The following is a 25,639-nucleotide window of genomic DNA, read 5'->3' on the forward strand; positions in this document are numbered from 1 at the left end:
GCCGGCTCCCTCGGCGGCTCGGCGGGCCCCTCGGCGCCCCCGCACAGCGGCGGCGGGGCGCCCAGGCGGTCTCCGGCCCGAGGCGGCGGGCAGAGGCGGCGGCAGCCAGGCAGGAAATTTCCCTTCGCCGCCGCCGCCTCCTCCGCCGCCGCCTCCCTCACGGCGGGCGCGGAGCCGCCTGGCGGACACCGCCCGCATGGCGGGAGCGGGAGCGGGAGCAGGGCCCGGGCGGCGGCGGCGGCGGGGACCCCCCGTGCCCAAACCGAGCCCGCCCGCGCCCCGGCGGGGCCTTGAATCAGCCCCGCCGCCCGCTGAAAGCCATTTGGTCTGCAGGTGACAAGCGACCGCGCCTTCACGCCCAAGGTTCAAGCGGGGCGTTTCGGCTGCGCCAGCCGGCACGGTGGCGACTGCTGCGCCAGCCAACATTTCCGAAGTCAGACCTACTATCTGTGCATGTTGGAAGGGCCCTCCTTTCTTCCTTGCGCTTCACGGAGGCAAGGGGAGCACGAGGGCCGGGAGTCAGACGGCGCCGAGCGCTCCTCGACGCGAGGTCGGGCGTCCTCCTCTCCCAAGGTCACCGTTGCGACGCCGCTTGGAAGGATCCCAAAGTCCCCTCTCGGGATCAGCCAGCCTGCCGGGAGCCTTCCCCTCGCTGCTCACCCCGCCGCCAACGTGCCGCTCGCCGCGCCGGGGCTGGGCTGGAAGGGCCAAGTCCGAGGCCTTTTGCCGCCCACCTCCCCTTCCAAGAAACCTCCGCAGAGGCTTGGGCTGCACGGAGCCGGTGAACCAGGGCGGCGAAACCCGGAATAGAAACGTCAGGCTGAAAAGTAGGACGGGGAGGAGGGGATTACTGAAGGAAAGGCGAGAATCCGGGCGTCGGGAGGCACGTCTTGCTGTCTTTTGTCTCCCGTCCCCAGGATACCACCTCTCGCAAAACAAGAAGGTCTCTCTGCCGAAGAAATCTCTGCTCCGGGAGGGCCTCGCCTATCTATGACTTTCAAAAACCCACATCCGTGCACGCCGTGTTTATTTTAAGGGTACCAAAGGAAGTCAGACAATTCGGGATTGTATGAAAAGACCATCGAAACAAAATATTAGAACATCTGTGAATATTTGTGTCTTCAGCGGAAAACTTAATCAGAGCCTAATTATGTCCCTTTGGCATCGTGTTGACTGGGAAACAGCAATTTAGTAGAACGCTAAAATTTTTCAGCAGACATGGCAGCGCAAACGGGCACCGTACCAGGAAGGCGTTTGATTTTAATGAACATGTTTGTAGATCAAATGACTGCAAGTCAGCAATTTTCTCGCTAGTAACCATTTGCAAGAAACTGTATATTAATTTAAATGACTGCTTATATCCAAGCAATAAAATAAATGGAATTATTATACATGTTGGGTAAAATTACCACATTTTCTACTAGTGCAGAAATTAAAAGTACTATTATACCCTGGTTCCAAAATTAATTAGTCATGAGAAAGAAATGTGAAGCCAAAGTTATACAATAAGGAACCAAAGTAAATGCACATTATAGTTACTAATACATTATTTGGGGGAAAGAGATTTTCGGTAGATAAGGGGAATATCTAAATTGTACAGTTGTGAAATAAAGTTATAAAAGGAACTTCATCCAATGGTTCTTGCTCCAGCATCCTGCGCTCAAGTCCTATGTGTAACTATTGATAGAACACGAGAGAAATTTAGCTTTGCTCAGCCGCAGCGATATTCCTAGCTCTGCTTTCTTGCAGTCACATCCAGGATACTTCTAAGGCCGGCTTTATGCTGCTGATGTGTTTCAGGGTACGCTAATGAGCTGGAGCCAACAGGAGCATGTAAGCCCCAGGCTGATTTTATCTTCAGTTGCTGGCTTGAGAAAAACAACATAGTATGATGGCTCTGATATAGTGCTTTATCCAGAAAACTAGATTAGTGCTCCCCAAAGTCTAGGAGCCAGGGATCGGAAGAATGAAGCAGCTTTAAACCCTTTCTCAGTGCTCTCCAGACAAGGTCTGAAGAGAATTTATGCTGTTAAGAAAGGGGAGAGGATGAAGAACGAAGCTGCTGTGGGATTTGATGCAATTCATCTACATTGATGGAGCTTACTTGCTTCATCAGAAAATAAATTTAAGAAATTGGAAGAACGAAATACCATAGCAAAAATAAGATAATAACCGGTAGCTGTCCACGTGTTTAGCCCAGTAGAGCTCCAACAGTGGCTTTTCTTTGTTCATCTCACAGTCTGCTGGTCATCTGTCTCTTCCCCTCTTTCCATCACAAATCAAATATATTCTCAGAAATGTCAGCTCTTTGGCAACCATTTCACCCTTGCTTCCAGTTTGCTGGAGATGCTGCAGACCTCCGACAGCTTCTGGCGGAACCCAGCACCTGCATCCTTGGTTTTGCACTGTGGACATAACATTATTCCTGTAGAAGTGGTGGCAACTTTCCCATCAACAATTATAGTCACTTTGCTACTCTCTGTTACAAAAAGTATCTTCTCTGCTCCAAGTTCAACAAATCTATAAGAGGAAATAGGCAATATTTGAACACCAAAAATTTACTTCAGGTATTCCAGCATGATAGTAAACCTGATAGCACCAAGTGAGATAAAATTACGTTTCCTGCTTTCTGTACAGTGCCTGTAAAACCAAAAGACAATAATGTGTGGTCACAGCCTTGAGAGAAAGGATATAATCATAGAATCGTTTAGGTTGGAAAAGACCTTTAAGATCATCCAGTCCAACCATTAACCTGACACTACCAAGTCCACCACTAAACCAAGTAAGGGGAGAGTAGTAATTTTGTGCTTCCTGGCTTGGTGGCTGGATTATTTATAATGAAAGTAAAAACTAGGAATCATTAAGGTTGGAAAGGACCTCTAAGATCATCAGTCCAACCATCAACCCAACACCACCATGCACCCCCAACACTAAACCATGTCCCAAAGTGCCACGTCTTCCCTTTTTTTTTGAACCCCTCCAGGGATGGGGACTCCCCCACCTCTCTGGGCAGCCTGTTCCAATGCTTGACTACCCTTTCTGTGAAGAAATTGTTCCCAATATCCAATCTAAACCTCCCCTGATGCAGCTTGAGGCCATTTCCTCTCGTCCTATCACTTTTTACTTGGGAGAAGAGCCCAACACCCCCTTCCCTGCCCCCTCCTGCCAGGAGCTGCAGAGCGATCAGGTCTCCCCTCAGCCTCCTCTTCTCCAGGCTGAACACCCCCAGCTCCCTCAGCCGCTCCTCATAGGACTTGTGCTCCAGAACCTGCACCAGCTTCGTTGCCCTGGATTTCAAGGAGGAGCACCTATAGTCTTATTACAGCATACAATACCGAGTATAATCCTACCACTTTCCTTCACTTTGACAAAAGCTCTCCAAATATTTACCAGACTTCCACATTTACTGACAAATGGCCACTATACCCTTGGCAGCAGCACGGTAGATCTGTCTCTTTACTGATATACTGGAACACAAATTGTAAATGTAGCGAAGCAGTTAGAAAATCAGAGGCAGCACAGCGAGTAACAGATACAGACGCGGGATTTCTGTGACTGCGAATATGTCTCAGCCTAAGAATACAAGACAAACTCTTCAAAGTGCAGATAATTGTGCAAATGCATGAGAATATGTAACATCCCAGTGGTAGCTAATTTAATGACTTCAAAGAGGTATTTTTCTAAGATTTTTACATTTGGAATCTAAAATTATGAGTATCTAGGAATATATTTAAGCATTCAAGACTACATATCTTTATAATTGTTACAGAAATTGCGATAAATGAAAGCCTGCCCTGCCAGCTCTCCTCTCCATCTCCACCTCCAGGGTTTGTTCTAAACATTACAAACCTTTACGCAGCTTCAAAGCCACATTTTATGAAATTGAAAATATTGCAAAAGCCATATTTTCTGCTTCTTACAAGGCCAGAAGGCTTTTTTCCCCCACCCTTCAACAAACTGTACTTGACCACTCAACTTGCACTCTTCAGTCATGAATAACAGCAGCTTTTTAACACCCAAACACATTATTATAAAGTTTTTGCAAGTCATCTCTTGAGGTATGGAAAAAAATATACCTTTGGACATCTTAGAGGCTTTGGTGGAGCTCAGATGTTTTGGTAACTGCAGTCACTGACCTTTGGGGTTAAAGAAGGATGGAAAATGTCTCTATGCTCTAACTTTTTTTAAAAAATTTCTTACTTTACCAGAATGGCCTATGCTGTTCTGTTCAAAGCCCCCAAGCATTTTACAACTTGGAAATGGAGAGAAGCAGGACGAGCAAGAAGCCAGACGTTCAGTGAGCTGCTACAGAGGTACGGGTCTCCTTCACCTGCCTTGGCATGTGTTGTGTGAGAAGTTTTAGAAGATAAACTTTCCAATGGAAGAATGAATTTCCTATCAAAACCTAATGCTGGCTAATTTCTTAATCTCAAAATCTTTGAGAAAAGGCAATTTCCAGGGCTGCCCCTGCAGCCACCACACAAGGCAAGTGGCATTCCCGTTTGGGCAAGGAGCGCTCATGCCAAGCGGAGGAGATGCTGAACGTAGCTTTTTCTCCTCTACCAAGACCAGGCATATTTGGCCATCACCTCTTCAGGTGTCTGAGTACAAAACACAGGTGTATTGTGAATATATTCTAGATTAGCATGGACTGTGCCCCAAAGTACCAGAGCAGACACCAGCTAGCTTACTCAGATGATTGACTTGGTAATGTCAGGTTAATGGTTGGACTGGATGATCTTAAAGGTCTTTTCCAACCTAAATGATTTTATGATTCTGTGGTAAGAATCATAGACTCATAGACTGCTTTGGGTGGGCAGGGCCCTTCAGAGCCCCCCCAGCCCAGCCCCTGCAGTGCCAGGGACAGCTTTAACCAGCCCAGGGTGCTCAGAGCCCCGTCCAGCCTGGCCTGGGATGGTTCTGGGGATGGGGCCTCCACCGCCTCTCTGGGCAACCCCTTCCAGTGCCTCACCGCCCTCACTGTAAAACATTTCTTCCTTATGGCCAGTCTAAATCTGTTCTTCTGTAGTTTAAACCCATCACTCCCTGTCCTGTCCCAACAGGCCTTGCTAAAAAGCTTGCCCCCCCCTTCCTGCAGCCCCTGTCAGCACTGCCAGGCCGCACTCAGGCCTCCCCGCAGCCCCCTCCTCTCCAGGCTGAGCACCCCCAGCCCCCCCAGCCTGGCCCCGCAGCAGAGGGGCTCCAGCCCTCGGGGCATTTCTGTGGCCTCCTCCGGCCCCGCCCCAACAGCTCCGTGTCCCTGTGCTGAGGGCCCAGAGCTGGGCGCAGGGCTGCAGGGGGGGTCTGCCCAGAGCGGAGCAGAGGGGCAGAATCCCCTCCCTCGCCCCGCTGCCCACGCTGCTGGGGGTGCAGCCCAGGATAGGGTTGGCTTTCTGGGCTGCCAGCGCACATTGCCGGCTCACGTCCAGCTTTTCATCCCCCAGCACCCCCAAGTCCTTCTCCACAGGGCTGCTCTCCATCCCTTCATCCCCCAGCCTGTGCTGATACCGGGGGTTGCCCCGTCCCAGGTGCAGCACCTTGCACTTGGCCTTGTTGCACCTCATGAGGGTCACACACACCCACCTCTCCAGCTTGTCCAGGTCCCTTTGGATGACATCTTGTCCTTCTGGCGTCTCAACTGCCCCACTCAGCTTGGTGTCACCTGCAAACTCACTGAGGGTGCCCTCGATCCCACTGTCTGTCATTGATGAAGATGCTAAAAAGCACCAGTCCCAGTACGGACCGAGACTGAGAAACACTCTTCCAGCAGGCAACCATTTTAAGACAGGATTTCGCTCGTCGCATTTGCGTTGATACCGGTGTGGTGGCTTTGGGATCTTCTGCCTTTTTTTCTTTCAAGATGGAACCCACCAGTCACTGTTCCTGCTGACTGCTCATGTGAAAGGGTGCCGCTCCGGAGGGGCTGGTGGCAGCACAACATTCCAGCTGTCACTCCAATGTTACCAACGTGCTCCAGCATCAGAGCTCAGAAATCAATAACTATCTGGTGATGGAGTTCTCAGCTGAGAAGATTTAGTCATTTTCTGGGAAGAAATCCAAACAACATTTAAAACGTGTTTGTTTGTGGTTTTTTTTTTTCAATAGTGCTGTAAAAAAGGTCAAAGCAAGAGAAGGATGAAATCGGAAGATGGAATCGTACAAATCCACCGCACAGCAGCGCTGGGTATGGATACACAAAAATTGTCATGATCACATCCCTCTCACTTTCCCAAACAGCTGTTGCAATAATTTTGCAGTTCAGTTGAGCTTCAAATTTTTCATCTTCAGCTACAATAAAATTCATGATGTTTTATCCGATTTCCCTCACCCAGTCCAAAAGGCATAAACAAATCCCTATTTCAGTCACCACTCAGAATGCTGGCTGCAAAGCGACCAGAGAAAAAAAATCAACGCCATTCTGAGTATTCTATAGTACATTTATAATAATCTGTTTCAATTACAATTTATCCATTTTAGAAGAGGTAGAGGCAATGTTGGTAATGCATGGCCTGATCCTGCAACGCTGCGCATACATCTGCCTTGTGTGGCGCTTTATCGACTCCTTTTGGGGCCAAGTGCAGCTCAAGGATTTTGCCATCTCAGATGCCGAGCTCCTTTGCAATTGGACGTGGAAAATGGAAAATCAAAAAGATGTGAAAGCTTTGTGTGATATCCAAGGGTGTACCACAACGGTGGTGCCCAAGGAAAGTCACAGATATCAGCACAACTGCCAGCCAACCACACTGCTAAATCATCTTGCCACCTGTCAATTATTTTTTAAAATGCAAATTTAACTAAATGTGGAATTTTTTAAAGCCCCAGTAACCGTCGCCATACATTGCGGTTGCAGCAGAACAGAAAATAATTTGCAGTGGCTTTACCTTGAATTTCCCCAGCTGCTGCTGAGCGCGCTTACCTGTGAGCCGGCTAGGAGCGAGCCCTCGGACCCTGCCTGCCGCAGCCGGGAGATGGCATCGCTCGGGAGACGGCATCCGCCCGGAGCTGTGGGCAAAGCAATAAACCACCCTGCGATTTTTTTTTTTTTCACCTGTAAGAATCTGTTTGTAATGTAGAAAAATGAATGTAAATGAAATGTTTGCAAATAATAGCTTTCATTTTATATTTTTATATATCTGGGTGCTTAAAGCAAACTAACTTGTGCATAAACAGAAGAGGAATTCTCACATACACGACCTTTAAAAATACAGGGCTCTATATAATTTTATATAGCAAAGGGTTCCAAATCTCTCCGCTGTCCATCTGACTCATAACGAATTACTCTGATTTTTCTGTCTGACCGTTGTACAGGGCTGAGTCTGTACTAGTGGGGGCAGAGTCGGAAAGGTGCTGATAAGGAAACATTTTCCCTAAGTCGGAGGAAACCAATCTCTTCTCTTTCCTCTCAAGTGCTGAGGTGTGTCGTGTCAAACTACAATTTTCTTTACAAGTTATATGATGTTTTTTTAGGTAGTTGTGAGAAAAAAAGACACAAAGAATCGTCCCATCGGCAGAGAATAAATTAAGTTCAAGTTGACAGGGAAGAAAAAGGCAAATTACGGACTCATTTACAGAGCAATTCCCCTGGCCTCAGGAGAGTTTCAATGATTTGAGCCACAAAAATTTGTTCTGAGTCACCTAAAACTAAATATAATTGAATAAGATTGCTTAGAAAGGAACTACAGGCTACCCACTGCAGCTCTTAGTCTCTGTTATTTAGCATTTTTAAAGGTGTGGGTGCTCAGTTCATTTAAATTTGGTTCTCTCAAGTCTGCCAAAGCAGGACCACTGAGCAGCAGCTGAAAATTTATTCCCTCAAAGTTAGTACCAAGACAAATACCAATTCTTAAATATATTTATATTGTTAAACATATTTCATAGGGGACGAGGGGCACATCTGACAGCACAGGGCAGATTTTTATCTCAGTTTATTAAAAAATATCCTTGGACTACAAATACTTGGACTACGCTCTTTGTATGCAACTAAATGGTGAATAGAACTATTGGATTAATAAACCTGTAGAGGTGGGTAGGTCTAGTAAAGTTTACCCATATTGCTGTGGTTAAAGTTTAACTGAAGTACTGGACAGAAAATGAGAGACAGGTCTCTTGTTTCTTATTTCTTTAGAAGATCTGTAAAGCTTCCCTTCAGTCTTCAGTGCTTAAATCATGTTTTGGCTGATTTCTGCTATGTTACGTATGTTAAGTACATATATGAAGCATATAAATTCTTTATGAGTAAAATGTATAAATTCTTAAAAGCAATGACATCAAAAGTATCATTAAAGTCCCATAGAATTAAAAAAAAAAAAGCGTAAGACCATAGCATATAAAAGACCAGTTGTACATCTCAGAAATAAGATACATTGATTTCAAATGTGATCACTGCTTTGAAGTTTTGACTCAAGAAATTAACACTAGAACAATTACAGTATCATATCACTGCATTACAGAACAGGTATTTTCTCCCCTCAAGAAATTATTTGCCATTTCAAATTCATAAAACTTTAATCTCTCAATGTCTTTACAATACAAAGCAGTCAAGCTTCAGGAAGATAGCTCAACAGGTTTATTTAGCAGCACTGTTAAAACAGACTGCTTTCCAAATATTAATTAAAAAAACACTGGATGATCCAGGAGTGTGACTTGAGTATAACATGGAATAATAGCGTTGTAATTAATAGAAATAAAAGCTAATGGAATCTCTTTGACTTTATCCTGACAATTATTAATTCAGGTTTCAGATTTCACACAAACAAAATGGGGACCCTGGTGCCTAGTTTACCTCAAATTCTAGAAATTTTACTTCAGTCTTATTATTAAGCAATATATGTTCTGTTTGATATCATGTTGTTATTGTCTTTTGTCTTTGTTTAGTTTAGTTTGGGCAGAAGAAAAGAATATATTCCTTTGCTTTACAGTCCAGAACAGATTTTCTTCAGTATTGGTCCCTTTACATATCCATTGAAATGCATCCCTACTTAAGGTATTTGTTTCCTCCCTGTCGAAAAAAAAAGGTCAAAAAAAAGGGAAGGATGCATGAAAATATATGAAATTTAATTAGGAATTATAGCTCTTCTTTAGAAAATAATCTATTGAGAGTAGATGGAATCTCCTTACCCCCAAAAGCCAAGACCAACCCAGGGTTTTCAGAAAGAGCATGAAGGTTTTAAAAGAGGTCTCCAAAGAGGCAGTTGGGTGGCTGGTAAGCAAGCGGGGAATTTGAACACAGAAGGAACATTTTGTTACTCTTTACCATGACACATTAGATAGAGGTTAGGTACAGATTTAGCAAAAATTCTTTCCAGCCTGGTTATCAGACTTTCAAGAGAAAAAGCAAGAACAGGCCAGAAAATTTTGTCAGGGAGTAAAAACTGTCCCAGAAAGCAGTAAGGCGAGCTGGGAGCCCTGGCCCTGCAGGCACCAGGCTCTAGAAGAGCTGTCTCCAGAGCCGTGACCTGAAAAGCTACGGGTCGGCAAGGCAATCATAAATCATCTGCTGATGATTCCTCCTGGCCTTTGCCAGGTTGATTGTGTTGTAACTATGGCAACACCTTTTCTCTAGACCAAAGTTCAATTATTTTACATTTTTATTACCACTGCTGTTTGCTTAAAGTTTACCGGGGCAGCTTTCTGCTAGCACAGAGAGTAGATCCCGGATAGCGAGGAGGAGGAAACCACCTCATGCTAAGCAGGACTGAAGAGAAGAAAATACCCTGAACCGGTGGAAAAATCTCTGTCTGACAAAATGCCGTCCAGAAAAAAAACAGCCATGTTTGCATCCTCTTTTTTGACCTGCGTTTCCTCTTTCGCGATGATTTGTGTCGTTTTGGCAACCCAGCACTGGGTGAGTAGCGAGGTTAAGTTTGCTGGCACAAACTCCACCGTTAGGGTAAGCCTCACCTACGGACTTTTTAGCGGTACCTGTGAACAGTTCGTCGATCCGGGACTTCAGGTTTCGGAAAGGACTTTCCAAGGTGAGTGGTGTTACGCCTGGAAATGGATGGCGTCTTCTTGCTAACGCAGGTGACGGACGTAGGAACCGCGGCTCGTTCTCTTATTCATCTGTGGCTGTAATACTTTAAGTGAGAACAAGAATATCTGTAAACCAGTCTAGGGATTTAAGTGGTATAAAATAAGACCCCAGAAAAGCACTGAAATGCTGCAGCATTCTTGCCAATAGCAACTTCTTCTAATGACCTGTGAACTTAGCCTACGCCTTGGAACAAGGGAAAAATACAAAATAGGAACTTTATGTAAAATTGGGTTTAATTTTCAGAAGCTTTCAGTGAAGAACAGAAAAGCAACATTCAAATACCATTTTATTAAAGGATTACAAACCTAATTCACCTTCCAGGATTTTTTTTTTTAATGTTGTTATGTTAAATTAGTTGTTTGATTTAAAACATTTTGCCACCTACCATCAAATTAGCATCATTTTTACAGAAGAAGGTTTTATGAGGCTGCTGAAGGGAAAAGAACAAAATACAGAAAACAATAATTTAGACAGTTATGGTGTTTCTACCTCTGCTGGACCTACACATTAATGATTATTCCTTTTTATTTCTTCCTTTAAAAGCACACCATTCCATTTTTAAGTGCTATTATCAAATTTAACTATTTGGTTAGTATTTTCAAACCTTATGCTTGCTCATGTCTTTTTTTTTTTTTTTATGCTAGACCGTGAAGTATGCATTACAACATAGTTTGTCATCTTTTACAACGCCCTTCTTCCCCCACCCTATGCATGGTTTTCAGGTCACTCCTCATCATCATGACTTTCCAAAAGAACTTTGAGATTAGCTTTGGAAACAAGGTTATTAGAATAACATTTCAGCAAACATCCAGTAGATTCAAATTAAACTGTATCTTATGTTGATACGCAACAGCTCTTATTTTTTGTGCATCTGCAGTTTTTGATATTTATCCTCAATTGCAGAATTATTACAGAAGAAGAAAGAATAAAACTGGTTAAATAGTTAAGGAGGACAGAATAACTGAGAGATAAGTGAGGAGAGATGCTACGTGGGAATAAAAGTTAAAAATAAACGGAAGAGCAGAAGAGGTTTTACCTAGAGCAACCTTGGAGAAAGTTAAGACAAGCATGAAAAATCCTAGTATGAGACGCAAAACGTGAGGAAAAGCAAACCAAAACCAAGACATGATGCATACCGAGTACAAACCACAGACTCAATACTGATTTCACACGGTTCAGCAAAGATTTACTTAACTCTATCCACAAGTAGCTCTACTGATGTGAAGAAAAGCATTCTCAAAGGCCGAAGGTAGATAAGCCTGAAAGCTGGTGCAAGGATCAAGGATTTGCACTGATTTTATGTATTGTGCTCTCAGCGAGTTCAAAGCAATAATGCTGATATACACATGTGAAAATGAAGCAAGCCAGTCAAAAGAAACCTAACCAAAATTTGGAAGAGTAGGTCAAACAATTTTGAAACATGAGATGTACTTTAAGACTTTTTTTCTTTTTCGGTAGGCTGTTGTAAGATGTCCCATCACAGAGAAGCCACCAAGGTAGAGCACAGCAGACCTAAGCCTCCAGATGGTTCCCATCTCCTAGCCCTTTCCCACCTTATTTTAGTACAGAAATTGTATCTGTACAAACAGGCACCCAAATTAGCACAGTGGCAAAGCTATGCCACACAAGCCAGTTCATGTCATAACAGTTATATTGGCATGAAAAACCTGAACACAGCAGTGTTCCTATCAAAGCACATATTGAGATCGTTACATAGCAAAGTCACAACTTATTCAAACCAGTTTATTTACAGTCATATCAGAATAATCAAAGTAATTTTTACAGGAGTAAATACACATTTATAAAAATAGTTTATATATGATTCTATCTCCCCGTGCCAGTTGGCTCAAGCCCCAAACCTTCAGCCACGTGGGCAGACTTGCTGATTTTAATAGGGCTCCACGTGAAACCAGGAGTCCACCCGTGGAGAGCTGATTGCAGGGCGAGGATGCAGTCTGGCAGGAATTTGGGCATGTGCCTTGCCTTCGTCTGCACAGCAGCTAACACAGCCCCATCCCACAGCCTGGGTGCCACTGACATGTAGATTCTAATTACAATTAATGTCAAGCGCTCGCAGAACACTTGCGTCTGTAAAGGATTTCAGTTCTTCGCATGGTCTACATGCATTTTGTGGTTGGTGGTGGTTTCCCCCCACCAAATTTAGGGGTTTGTGCTTATCATTTACAACATGTCATCTCAGTTCTCACATTTAAGCCATTTAGGGAGGAACGAAATGAGTGAGCTTCAGGAGTTGCTAGTTGCCTTCAACAGCTGCTGAAAGTAAGTTGTGCTTTATGAATAGTCTAAATATGGATTTACCCACATCCTTTACTAAGTTCAGTTGGGCATATATCCAAGATGAAATGAACTGATTTTAAATTAATTCTTAGGCTTTATGCTAGGCATGATTGTCACATTTTATATTAAGCATGATTCTGTACATTCTTGAAATAGAAGAAATACTTCACAGAATTGCATACGTACTATTTTTAAATTCAAATAATCGCATCCTCCTAAGACAGTAGGTGTCTTTCGTTTGATGATATCCTTAAGTAAATGGATCGCCTGTGCTATGGAGAAATGAAGTGCTGTGCTTTCTCCCCTCTAACATTTCAGACAACAGCAAGAAGAGTTATAAGCATCCTTTTAAATCACAGTGTGATCTGTCACTCAGCAAGTGTGGCCTGGTTGGGGGGGTCTCTGCTGTGCACCCTGAGCGTGTTTCTCATTGGGTGTGAGAAAAGAATGGAAATCATGAAAGAGTAAATCATAAGATGATAGCTTGGTGATACAGAGCACTTGTTAGCAATAGCCCAGATTGGATTTTATTAATGGCCATGCAAAAGCAGATTATCAACGGCCTTTACAAAGGCCATAACTTACTGTTTTGGAAACTACAACATTAAAAGAAATTTCCCAGCGTAAAGATGAAAGGCAAGCAAAGGAATACGGTTTCTGTAAGCATACAGTGCATGAACTGCCTGGTCAGGGTAGCCTTTTTAACAGGCTGCCATGAATGACCTTAATAGAGCAATAAATCAATACGGCCACTTCGGAGGCTCTGGGAATGAGCAGAATGATCTGGCAGAATGTAAAAGTTATTAAATAACTTACGTCCTTAGAGTCTTCGTTGGCTTTTTTAATGAGTTGTCTTAGAAAGGAACCATCTATGAATATAATAGTCCATAAAAGAGCTTGTTTACAGCCTTACTTGTTTCCAAATCAAACATGGAAAAATTGTGGGGAAGGTGCAGGAAGAAGCGTGCCCAGAGAGTCCTGCAAAGTCAGGACTTCTCTGACTGTTGACAACCAGCAAGGCCAACAGCACTCAAGGAAGTCTTTGAAATTTGCCATAGCAGAGAAGAATCGATTAACTTTCTAATTTTTAAAATACGTGACAAATGCTTGAAAATTGCTGGAACTTCATTAACATTATCATCAGTTTCCAGGCATGCTATGAGATCTCCTGAAAAGTAGAAAGCTAGGTTGAACTCTACTTACTCTACTTGGGTTTTGCTTTTTTCCATTTTATTTAAATGAACAATTCATTATGTGTCGTAAGTGATCATAGACCTCATGAAACCTGCCAGATCAACACTGCTTAGGAAAGACCTCCAGGCTGGCAGCTGGATGTCATTCACTCTCAGGTCAGTAAAAGTTTGGGAAATTCTATCCAACCATATGAGAGTTAAAGATGAAAAAAAAAAGAAGATATAGGAAATTAAGGAGAGACCTGGCGAAGGCAAACACCTCTGCTTTTGTCCTGGAATTAGGTTATTTTACACTGATGCAGAGGTTATCCAGTTGTGGGTTACTATCAATCCCATTCAAGGAGATCAGCTACTGTAGATTTCTTCAGTTTGCACAGACTACTTTATTTAGAAAAAAGAAATCTGCCGCCACAAACCCAGCATTTTATTTAAAACCTTTAGCCTTGTGTTGTTGCAGGCGTGCTTACAACAGGCGGAGTCTGACAAAATTAAATCCCCTAAACTGCAGATCACTGTCAGAGGTAAACAAGATCAATTAGGGGGTGCAATAGGTGTAGCCCGTCAATTCTGGAGATGGTCTGAGTGATAAAATTAAGTGAGGCTGACAGAGGGAAATTACACAAACCTGACTGATTTGGCTCCAGACTTATTTCTTGAACTAGGCGATGCCCAAGCAGTAAGGCTGCTTCGGCACGGGTGCATGGTGCAGCCGGTGGTGTGCTCACTTCCATTTAATGGGGTGATGTCTCCTGAATGCCTCTCTCCTATTCTTCTAGGAGAATTGCTTAAATTTGCAACTGATTTCCATAACACACGCTTACCTACCATTTCCTCAAACAGAAATTAACTTCTACCAGGAATATTATATAAAATGAGAGAGAAGCTCTCCTCTTCATTTATTTCCAATAGCTCTTCTTTTTGTTACGAGTGTTTATTTTCTTTTCATGGGGTTTTTACTATTTTTCTGCTATGATTTCTCCAATTTATGCCCTAAACTGAATACTTTGCAGTAATGGCTTTGTATTAAAAGTGGCATAGAAAGGGCATTTTCCTACAGATGGCTGTCTATCACAACACCCATTTGAACAGAGCTTGAAAACATTGTTGTTGTATTTGTTATAGGGTAAGGCAGCCACAGGCACATTATGGCTGCCTTTTCAGTCTTTAAATTGAAAGGAGGAAAATAATACATTTCAACACAGCTGTACTGCAATTACACTTTGGGTATATTGCATTCACATTTGTGCCTCTTATTATCAGCAACATATCAAATAACTAGAAGGGTTTAGGCAAAAACAGTAAAATTGATTACAGTCCTGGAGGGGTTGACTATATGTGGCATGTATATATGGCCAGCCATGCATCTAGCTACGGAAACTACACCAGGCAGCAATCTATGTGTATCAACCGTAGTAAGCTGGAGCAAGGCCTGTTGTGACAGGACAAGGAATAATGGATTTAAACTACAGAAGAATAGGTTTAGGCTGGATATAAGGAAGAAATGTTTTACAGTGAGGGTGGTGAGGCACTGGAAGGGGTTGCCCAGAGAGGCGGTGGAGGCCCCATCCCCAGAACCATCCCAGGCCAGGCTGGACGGGGCTCTGAGCACCCTGGGCTGGTTAAAGCTGTCCGGGGCACTGCAGGGGCTGGGCTGGGTGGGCTCTGAAGGGCCCTTCCCACCCAAAGCGTTCCGTGATTCTGTGAAAAAGGAGAGGTGCCAGGATGCTCGATGTTAAGATGCACGACTCCTTGGACACGTGGCCACAGGACCAGAGACCTTGAGAGCAGGAGCCCACGGGCAGGGCTGAGCCCGCAGCTCAGGAGCCCATATTCGTCCCCTTGCCGAGCCCAGGGCCACCAGCCATGGGCGTGAAGCGCAGCCCCTTGGGAGCCACAGCACTCCATGCGCCCGGTCCTCCCGGTGAAAACAAAGCAGGAGTTGCTCCTTTCTTTTAAAAGAAGGCAGCAAGTATTGCCTCCACCTTTTTTTCTTTTTTTTTTTTTTCCCTGCAAGATGTGGAGACAGATGTAGTCAGGATACGAACAGCAGCTCAGCCGTGCCTCATCTGTCCATGAATGACCACGCTCAGTTACATTTGGCCTACAAATGCACCTGACCCTTCCAGGCTAAGGGCTTTACTGGACTTTTAGAAGCTGTTCCCCTTGTCAGATTTATTCCATATGAGGGGGACTGCTGCTATATTAAAAGGAAATAACCTACAACTGGAACCAAGTTTTAGATTGGGCATCTGTAGAAGTTGCCAGACATCTCAGGAATGATGGGCAGAGGAACACCTAGTTTTCTGATCTGATTTAGGCATAAAATTTCTGTCTGGCCTTGTCAAGAGGAAGTATTTACAGAAATATTAAGGAAGAGAAGTTTGCTACCCCAGCTGATGCCCGAGAAGTTTGTGTGCCTGCAGGATTAGCAGACATGCACTTATTTCAGGATAACGTACCTTCATCCCATTTTGGATTTGGGTCCATGTGCTGTGTCCAAACCTCCTGTTCCTTCTACATCCGGATCCTTATGGATCAGCCAAATATCTGGTTATTAGCTTCTAATTACAACCATGTCAGTAAGTGAATAAGGTCGTCCGAGCCCACCGGGCTGTGCTGGGAAGGCTGATTATCAATGCTGAGCCTCTGTATTTCAGTTGCAGATAACCTGAGAAACACCAAAGCGAAAAGCATGATCACTGCAATTATTGTCATTCTGGTTCTCAGTTTACTGAGTTCCCTTCTGAGTTCTGGATTTACTTGCACTAACGCTGTTAGTAATCCCTACCAGACATTTCTGGGACCCACCGGAGTCTATACCTGGAATTCCTTATGCGGTGAGTAACGCATCCCGTGCTGACCACTTTCTGCCCACCATGTGGATGAATACTGTATTCTCATTGATTCCAAGATTAAGAAATATATATCTGTAGAAGGAAACACTTGGAAAAGTATTCTGTTCAGTTGGTTTGGGGTTTTAATCGTGTCTACTGTGATACCCAAAAAACTATCTTTTAAGTACCAGTAAAATAGTATTTTTTACTTGAAGTGGCACCATCAATTGGTAGGAGTCTGGATTCACTGGCAGCAAAAATGGAAATGAAAGAGCCCCAACAGGTGTAGCATCATTTCATGCATGATGCACATCAAGAAGAACAGAGTAAGCTGACAAACACAGAATGAAACCGTAATAGAAAAGTATGCACTGGATGTGACTACAGTGCAATTTGTAACCTCTTTAAGACCTTATGTCACTATTTTATGGTATTTGTAGCATATTTGTTGCCAGCTTACCTACATACCAAATTAGGCCTCTAAGGTCTAATCTACAGGATGGGCTCTAGCTTCATTTCTGAAAAATGTGTTGAATTGAATACATCCACAACAACGTTAACGTGGGGGGGACAGCAGTTAGGAGGACTGAGTCATGGCAAAATTTATTTCCTTCTCTGAAAAGCACTTTCACACATCAAAATAAGTTTTAACATTGCCTAAGCAGAAAAAAAGGGTAGAGACACGGAGTTGTTAGAGATGCAATCTCTGTCAAACAGCTCCCTGGAGGTGTAACCCCTCATTCACCCAGTAAGCTTGAGCCTGGCTGCTCCTACTGCACCTTGATACCCTCTTCATCTTGCTATGATAATGACTTCAGCTCTCACACTCAATTTGTCTCAAGAGGATTACGCATTCCTCTAATACTAGGTTTGCACTTGGAAAATTTTTTTCAAAGACATCTGATTACAGAGTACTTCAGCATTGGCGTTTTGTCCTTCAAAAGCTCTTCAGGTCCGAAGATGCTCCGCTCGCGGAGTGGGAGCTTGCCTTCCCTTGAGCAGGGTCTTGTCCTGGGACCACACTCTATGAGCTGCCTTTGCCAAAATCAGACCTTAATGGAAACGGAATTGTATAGATAAACATAGTTTTTTAATCATAGCAAGTACAGGTGGGGTTGCGAAACGCACCCCTTTTTCTCCAGCTGTGGCTAACAGCCTATAAAGACAGATGCTGAAACAGCTGTGGATGCCTTGAAACACAATGAGAAAAGTGAGCAAAAGCCTAGGTTAGACAATTATTCAACTTTAAAGACAACCAGATCATTGTCTTATTGCATGAGAAATTTCATTTCCCAAGCTCAGCACCCGTTATGCAGCCTGAATCTGTAATCCGTGACCTGAAATGAAAGGACCATGGGCTTGCCAAAATAAATATTAGTAAGAAAGTAAACCCCCATGTTGACTGAGGATTGTGGTTACTTTTTACAGCCCTGTAAGTGCTATGACCTGGAAATCTATTTTGCCGTGGCCATATTTTTATGAAAAATCATGCATCATTTGATATATGTGTGTGTGTATCTTGAAGGTTCCTAATTCTCCTACCAGATGACCTGAAAGTCCAATGTCGTCCTGCAAAAGCCTGAACCTGTTTCAGAGGGATGGTCGTAGGATGGTGTATCTAGAGGGAAGGAATAGAAATATTTTCACCAATGTTCAGAGATTATACCTCTGTTAGCGCTATGAAAGCGGAGATGTAAAAGCATTATTTAGCTAAATGTCAAAGTAATCAGACTCAGCTTATCTTTAGAAGGCTACAGCAAATAGATACAGTTCTAATAAGAAGTCTCATTTTGGCTCATCGCGGAGTCATTGAATAATTTGGGTTGGAAAGAACACCAGGTCTCTAAGTCTAAGCTCTTGAGCAAAGCTGAGCCAACCCTGGACACAGACCAGGTTGCTCAGGGTTTTATCCAGTTGTGATACTGCACATCCCATGAATTTGGGCTCGTATCAAATAGGCATTCTGCAAATCACCCAAGGGGTGAATATATTATACTCATCAGTGCTAAATTCAATGAAAAAAAAATACTTTAAGTGGCCTTACCTAAGAACAGTCAGTAAGAATGCATTAATTTTAACAGAAGATATAGTTACCAGCATCAAAACACCTGGCAGATACTATTAGGTGAGACAAAAATTCTTTAAATGCCCTCATATTTTACTAATGGAAAGTAACAGATTAAACTTTGTCCTAGTCCATGTATTCTAACCAATTTAAGTAGACTATTTAGAAGTAGCTGCGTAAATAATACTACAGTTCCACCTCTAACATTTGTATTTATATTTTCTAGGAATCTTCATACTTATAGCCATGATACTTTTTCCTGTGAACACAGCAGGAAACGGCCTGTCTGTACAATTGGCCCAAGGATGTTTTTCTTTTCTGCAGAGACATACCGACTCTAAACACACTTACGGATATTCGTATTGGATCATGCTGCCCACCATTCTTCTGAACGTTGCTTCTATTATCATCATATATTTCTATGACCATGCAAGTTATTCTAAGAGGAAAGAACAGGAAAGACCCATTGAAAATGCACCAAAAGACGTCATTCTGTTTTAAGGATGCCACTGAAAAGAGGGTGTAAAGGCAAATGACTATTTAGTGTGGACAATCATGACTGATCATTTCCATTCAAATTGAAGCTGTGTGTATAGTTCAATTAACAAAATAGCCTATTATGTCTTGAAAGCAATTTGATTTTATCTTTATGTTAGGTATTAGTGTAATACTTAAGTTTTCATTGGTAAGTGTGCTGCCTAAACACCTCCGAGCAGATATGGCCCGAAGCGCGTGATGCCAGCACCGTCAAACGGACCTCATGCACCTTACAGCTCTGCTCTTCCAGGGAGGGATCGCTGTGAAAACGCGCTCCTAGAGGGGTTCCTCCTCTCCGTACTACTGCCACCGCCTCCCCAAGAGGCCTGCTGCCCTCTTGCCCACACAGCACAGAGGGGCTGGTTCCCACCTCTGCTTTCTGGATTTTTCTGCACCGCAGGACAGACCCGCGGCGGCCGCCCCAGCTTTCCGCAGGGGTGCACCAACATCGGCACCTGTGAATGCATTTCTGCTTCCCCCTTTGGGGCCGAATGGGAAGATCAGAGACATCGTTTTGGTTGTGTATGTAATCTGGGATCTCAAGGGGAAGAAGTAGGCAGACACCAGGAACCCTGGGGATGATGAGAAATGGTCACTAAGGTACCGGCGCTTCATTTTGTCCTGCAATTCCTACCGCTGTCCTTCCCCTGCTTAGGGACCTTCTCCGGCAGGCCCCTATGGCGCTGCCCCGCTGACCGTGGGCAGGCTTGCAGGCTCCTGTCCACGAACAGGAGTGTGAGCACTTGGACAAACTCACCTGTGGCCCGTCACCGTCACATCAAACCTCCCAACAGGAACAGCACTGACCCTGTCCACGCTGCCTTTGCAACAGCAGCAAGGGGATGGACCATGGTCTACAGAAGACAGCATAGGAGCCTGGTATCTTCAAGTTATTAATTTGTAGAAATATTAGCAAAATCCTGTTTCAGGCTATTTATAGACCCTGGATTACTGTCAACAGCAAACGGCAAAGCCGCACCTTGAGCAGGTGTGGCCGTCCGCTTTCCCACCGGCTATGCCAGACTGTCATTTTGCCCCGGCAGAAAAGCCAGATAGCGGGCTTTATTAGTGATGATTTATGGCCCATACCAGCCCTATGCCTGGTTTAATTAGTGTTGAATATGCACACAAAGACACACACCTGTAGAACTGCACAGAAGCGGGGATCCCCCCTCCTGTGCCCCCAAGGGAAGGTCAGCAGACGAACATGACCTTGCGACAGATGCCATCGGGCAAAATCACGCTTAATGCACGTGCCCCAGGACAAGTGCACTGTGCGCAACGGTGGTCAGCACCTTCTGCTCCTTTGCTCCTCACCTCTGCAGCTAGGAGAGCAATTTTTTTATCGCATCATTTTCCTTTACAATATGATTTTCAGAGTCATGCTCGATAGCTGTCCTATGCTGCAAGAGATGCTCATGGAGGAAAAAAAAAAGCATTTCTGGAGAGGGGATGGGAAGATACAAGAGGTGACTTCTCGCTATTTATGTCAAAAAATAAAGTTTCAGGATTAAAGTACCCACTACTTTATGCAGCTGTGCTCAAGGGAATCAAAGCAGAGGGCTTTTCCACCCTGCTCAAGTATTTGATAAAAGTATGATGAGGGCAGAGTGGGGGGAAAAAAAAAAAATAAAAGAGGGTTTCTAAGACTTGAGGGGTGGCATAGGTCAACAAAATAAGAGATGTTATCTGCTCTCCACTGCTGACAAGAACCATGCCTAGAACTGCTTTTCAGTGCTGTAAACAGTGCAGTTAAACCATCAGATACTGCGCACCCGCGAGCTAAGCTGGCGGAAAGCCAAACATTTGCCAGTTTTGCTTTGGCTGCAAAAATTTTCACACAGTTTCAGCATGCATCTGTCACTGTTGTACTCAGCCAGCATCCATCACACAACACCATTACACTTACAGCAGGCACTTGCTCGCAGAGAAATAAAGTCGTCGTAATAGAATAATACCGGAGGAGCAAGGGCTCCTGCTTTGAAAAGCAGTGGCTTACCATTGCTTGGGCATTTCTGTTGCACTGAAGTACTAATTCCTATGGAAGAACCGGAAAAAAACCCAACGTTCCCACTTTCGAGTGCCTGTTTGAACCACCTGGCTCTGCTAAAAATCAGTCTGGAAGTCTCAAGGGACCTTGTGCTCGCCTGCTGACACATATGGCTGCGAAGCAGTGGAGACGTGTCGCCAGAAAGTCGCTGGGTAGCAAGAGCTCACCTGCTCTGATGCGAACTACAGATCAAAATCATTACAACTCTAGAATAAATTGAATTTAAATCGCAGTTTGAGTTGTAGGTGGCTAACAAGGCTACCCTAATATTCTCAGCCTGAATGTTTTATTTCAAATCAAAGGCAGGACTTTCCTTCTCAAGCTCAAAATAGAATCATAGACTCGTTTAGGTTGGAAAAGACCTTTAAGATCATCCAATCCAACCATTAACCTACACTACCAAGTCCACACTAAACCAATTAAGGGTAGACTAGACTAAACCATGTCCCAAAGTGCCACCTCTGCCTGTTTTTTGAACGCTTCCAGGGATGGGGACTCCACCACCTCTCTGGGCAGCCTGTTCCAATGCTTGACCACCCTTTCCATGAAGAAAATGATCCTCTCTGCCCTATGCTATGCACTTTCTGCTTCATGCAACGGTGTCAGCTTGGCAGATGTTGCTGATGGAGGTTTAGCAGGGGGCGATGAGGCCGAGGAAGGCGGCGGCTTCCCGCAGTACTGAGCCCCAGTGCCCCAAGGAGCAGCCACTCGCACCCCTGCGGGGATGAACTCACCCACCCTCGCCAGGCTGTGGGGGAAGCACGGGGAGAACGACCGTGAGAGGTGAGCGATGCAATGCAAGGGGAGGAGAACGCAGAAAATCATCACCAACTTTTCTCCCTATTTTCCCCCCAAATGCCACGACAGCCCTGTAAAGCGGTAGCAAAGCGCTGTGTGCCATGGGGATTGTTGTATTTTATAACAAAGCCGCGAAAAGTTCCATTATCAGGTAACCTCCTGGATTTGAAGCACCTGCTCCAAGTTAAATTACAAAATATGAGCACTCTGGAATTACCTGTCTCCCGAGAAGAGAGCAGACTGCCCAGGAGCCATCCAGGACAGGGCTGGCCCTGGCAGGGCAAATACTTGGGATGAACAAACAGGAAGCCAAACAGTTCAGGCATCCATTCCCTGAATCAAAAGCTCAATAAGAAGGGATTGTGCATCTGGGTTACAGCCACTTCTACCAGAGGAAGAAAAAAAAGAGAAAGAAAGAAGAAAAAAAAAAAGGATGCAACATAATCCAACCTTGTATTTAGCTTTTAGGATATCAAAAAGGAATTGGTCTGGCTCTTGCCTACCAGACAGCCTTTGAAATGAATGGAGCTGTGTTCAGTACACTTATCCTCTTAATGAGGACAAATTCTGGCAGTTTACCCTTAGGTAAAAAGGAAAAAAGCTTGCACTGTCAGCTTGATGCACTCTTGAAAGAAAAATCAAGCTCCCATCTTATCTAAACCCGGGGTAATTTTACACATTCATCACTTGCCAGTAGTTGAAGCGCGTTGCTTTTTACCAGGAGCTGTGTCTGATCAGGTCAAGGGAAGGATCCAGGCTGAAACCAGCTGAAAGATGAATCCTGCCAGCAGCTGCAGTCCCTGCTCCAAGCTTGCTGGGGCAGGATGCGTGCAACGTGCTCCCTTGCCTTGCACCTCGGGTCTGAAGGAGGCTAGGAAACACAGAAAACTGAGCTGGAGTCCTGCACCGGTGTGCGATTTTGGGCAGCAGCACCCACCACACACCTTGGTGCAGAGCCGAGCCCTCCCAGCCAGGTGTTTCCAGCACCCTTGGCACTGCACGCACGGAGCTGAGCGGGATGAATTCTGCGTGCTCCACGCCCTCCGTTTGCAACACGCTCAGGAACCCATGACTCACTGCAGCTATTACAAAGCCCTGCCAGGAGTTTGGCAGCTGGAGAGGAACAAGAGGATGATTATGAAGCAAGGCAGCCAGCAGCTCCCCTCTGCTCCCCCCTCTGATGGGCATAAAATGGCTCTTTTCCTTCTTTTTCCCCTGAAGGAGAAATGCAGGGCAGCCCTTCGCTCCCAATCCACACTGACCTATCCATAACGGTTGCTCTGACTGAAAAAGTGACTGACTTTGCTCTGGCTAAATAAGTCACTTGGATCCTTCTACTAAAGTGATCGTGATGGAACCAGCATATTTTAAAATAATCATACATAGCATTATTTGATAATACACTCCCACCTCAGCAGCTCTCCTTCCTATTTATGCAAGATCTGTTTTAGCTTTATGGTTCACTTGAAAAGTTTCACACTGGATAAAAGTTACACCAAATTCAACAACTGTAGAAATGCCAAATAAAGGCAGCTTTTTCTTTGAAAATGCAGAAGATCCTCGATGCCCGGTAAATTATCAGTTACCTTAATGTTTAGCAGCAGCTGAAGACATTTAATAAGGCACATTGCAAACCTCACAGCAGGCAAGTGCAATAATTTTTGATGTAGGCATATCTACTTGACAGCATGGCAGAAGCTAGTTAACTTCACAATTATAGAAAAAAGAGCCAGCGCAGCTTTGCTGGTACCCACAGGCAAGGAGGCTCAGTCAATAAAACCAATCCCTGTCCCCCGGGAGCTATTCTGCTAAAGAGTCATCCGGCTCCTGCTATTTAAAAATCTCTGCTGGTAGGAGAACTGCCAGAATTAACAATCGATGTTCTAAATCAAGCGCAGTATCGCCGACACAGTAATGATTTTTATTACAGGAGTATCAGAGAATTAAAAATAAATATTACTCTTACAGCCCTGTGGCAGGTTTGGGTGGTGGATGAAAGGGAGGAGAGCCTGAAGCCAGGATGACCATGGGACAGCACGGCAGTGTCCCCCACCCCGGGACATTAGCTTTTGATAGAATCATAGAATCGTTTAGGTTGGAAAAGACCTTTAAGATCATCCAGTCCAACCATTCACCTAACATTACCAAGTCCACACTAAACCGATTAAACCAATTAAGGGAAGACTAAACCATGTCCCAGAGTGCCACGTCTACCCGTTTTTTGAACTCTTCCAGGGATGGGGACTCCATTTTGTCATGTTGACTGGGTGCAAAACGCTTTTTCTCCAAGCGTCCTTTCTTTAAGTTGGAATAGCTACTCAAACATAAGGCAGCTCAAGGAATTACGGCATGAAAACGTACAGGAGAGCTTTAGACTGGCACACACGTGAGTTGTTTTATTCTCATAAGACAGACCTATGTTGTACCAGGCTTCTAATATTCACCGACTTAGCAGCGATACTTTTTACTACTCAAGCACCTCCCTTTGCATGAGCCCGCCTAACGCTCCTGCCTGCCATAAAGCCCCATTGTGTAGAACGGTGCTATCCATTTTGTCACACTCTAGGAAACATGCAGAGGCATGATGCAAGTTGGGAAAGCGCGCGTACTGCCAGCGCCTTTGAAATGAGCCGGTCAACAGCTCCCCTCTGCCCTTCCGCCTCTCACCTGTTAAAACCTTTGCTTTAAAACCGTGATTTAGTTTTCAAAAGCTCAGAAGCCGACACTGGAAATGCTGGTGCTGGGAGAGCACAGGAGCAGAGCGATGGAAGCCACAGCAGTGCCCCACCTCATGGCGGCCACGTTCCAGCCAATGCATTTGTTCCTCTGAGCCAAAATTTGGGGTTCTTAGGTAAAGAATGTCAACAATTTTAGCATTGCTGGTGAAGCACACGTTAACGCTGCTCCAGTATGAGAACCAGAGCCCCTAGCAGTCAAATCTCAGATGAGTTTCCCCCTTCTCGGACAGAGGCAAGTCCCACATGGAGCACAGGTCAACTTCATGCACGAGAACTCTAAAACCCGCTCCCAACACGGTCCTGAGCACTCAAGATTTTGCAAGGCTTTACCACAGGCATCTTTTGTCCCATGCTTGGAATGAGGTTTCATTAAGTTGTTTTGCCAGCAGCATTTCCACCAGATAAATACTTCCTACAGGCCCCTCGAAGAGCACACAGAGCATGGCGTGGGATGCACGCTGGGTTTCACGTGATGCCTCAGGGGGTGTGAGGTTGTTCTGGAAGGGAGCACTGCTGCAGAAACATCCCAGAGAAATCCCTGCTTGGAAAAATTTACTGCAAGGACAGAAACAAGTCTTTTATCCTAACTTTAAGTGTCCTCTTTCCAGATAATTTTTGCCATCAATGCTTCTAGGTGAGCTTCTCATTCACTCTTTAGAAGAGTGGGCACAAGCTAGCAGCTGCGTTTCAGGGATCATTTCATCGCTCTCCTGTCTACTTATTTATCTTTTAAAAGCAATCTAGATAAGAACTGCAGTGGCATTCAATGAGGATCTCTTTAAAGTTATCTTTTGGAGAGGATATCGTGGTATGTCCTCGTATTACCGCTGCAAAGCAGTAGTTGGGGAGGAGGGAGCAGCTTCCCAGCGGAAAGCCAGAAGGAAGGATTGGGTATGTGCACATTATCTTAGCCAGGTAATAGGGGTGGAGGCCTTTTCCAAATGAGATGAGATCAGTGTCAAAACTTAGTTCAAAGGAAAAAAGCCCGCTTATAAAACAGAGTCCAAACAGGCAGCGAGGCAGACCTTCCTGCTCTTCGCAGCGCTCCCCTCGAGGGACCCGTCTCTGAGCCCAGCAAGCTGTGCACAGCGAT

The 25,639-nt window shown here is 44.5% G+C and overlaps 1 protein-coding gene across 1 annotated transcript; it reads left to right on the forward strand.

The window, feature by feature from the left end:
* Window positions 1-9,745: 9,745 nt before the first annotated feature.
* On the forward strand, window positions 9,746-18,924 carry CLRN3 (clarin 3). The gene is made up of 3 exons (XM_009491448.2): window positions 9,746-9,974; window positions 16,182-16,361; window positions 18,650-18,924. The coding sequence occupies exons 1-3, from the start codon at window positions 9,746-9,748 to the stop codon at window positions 18,922-18,924; spliced, it is 684 nt and encodes a 227-aa protein (XP_009489723.1).
* The last annotated feature ends 6,715 nt before the right edge of the window (window positions 18,925-25,639 follow it).

The sequence above is a fragment of the Pelecanus crispus genome, chromosome 10 (assembly GCF_030463565.1).
Source record: "Pelecanus crispus isolate bPelCri1 chromosome 10, bPelCri1.pri, whole genome shotgun sequence".
NCBI lineage: Eukaryota > Metazoa > Chordata > Aves > Pelecaniformes > Pelecanidae > Pelecanus > Pelecanus crispus.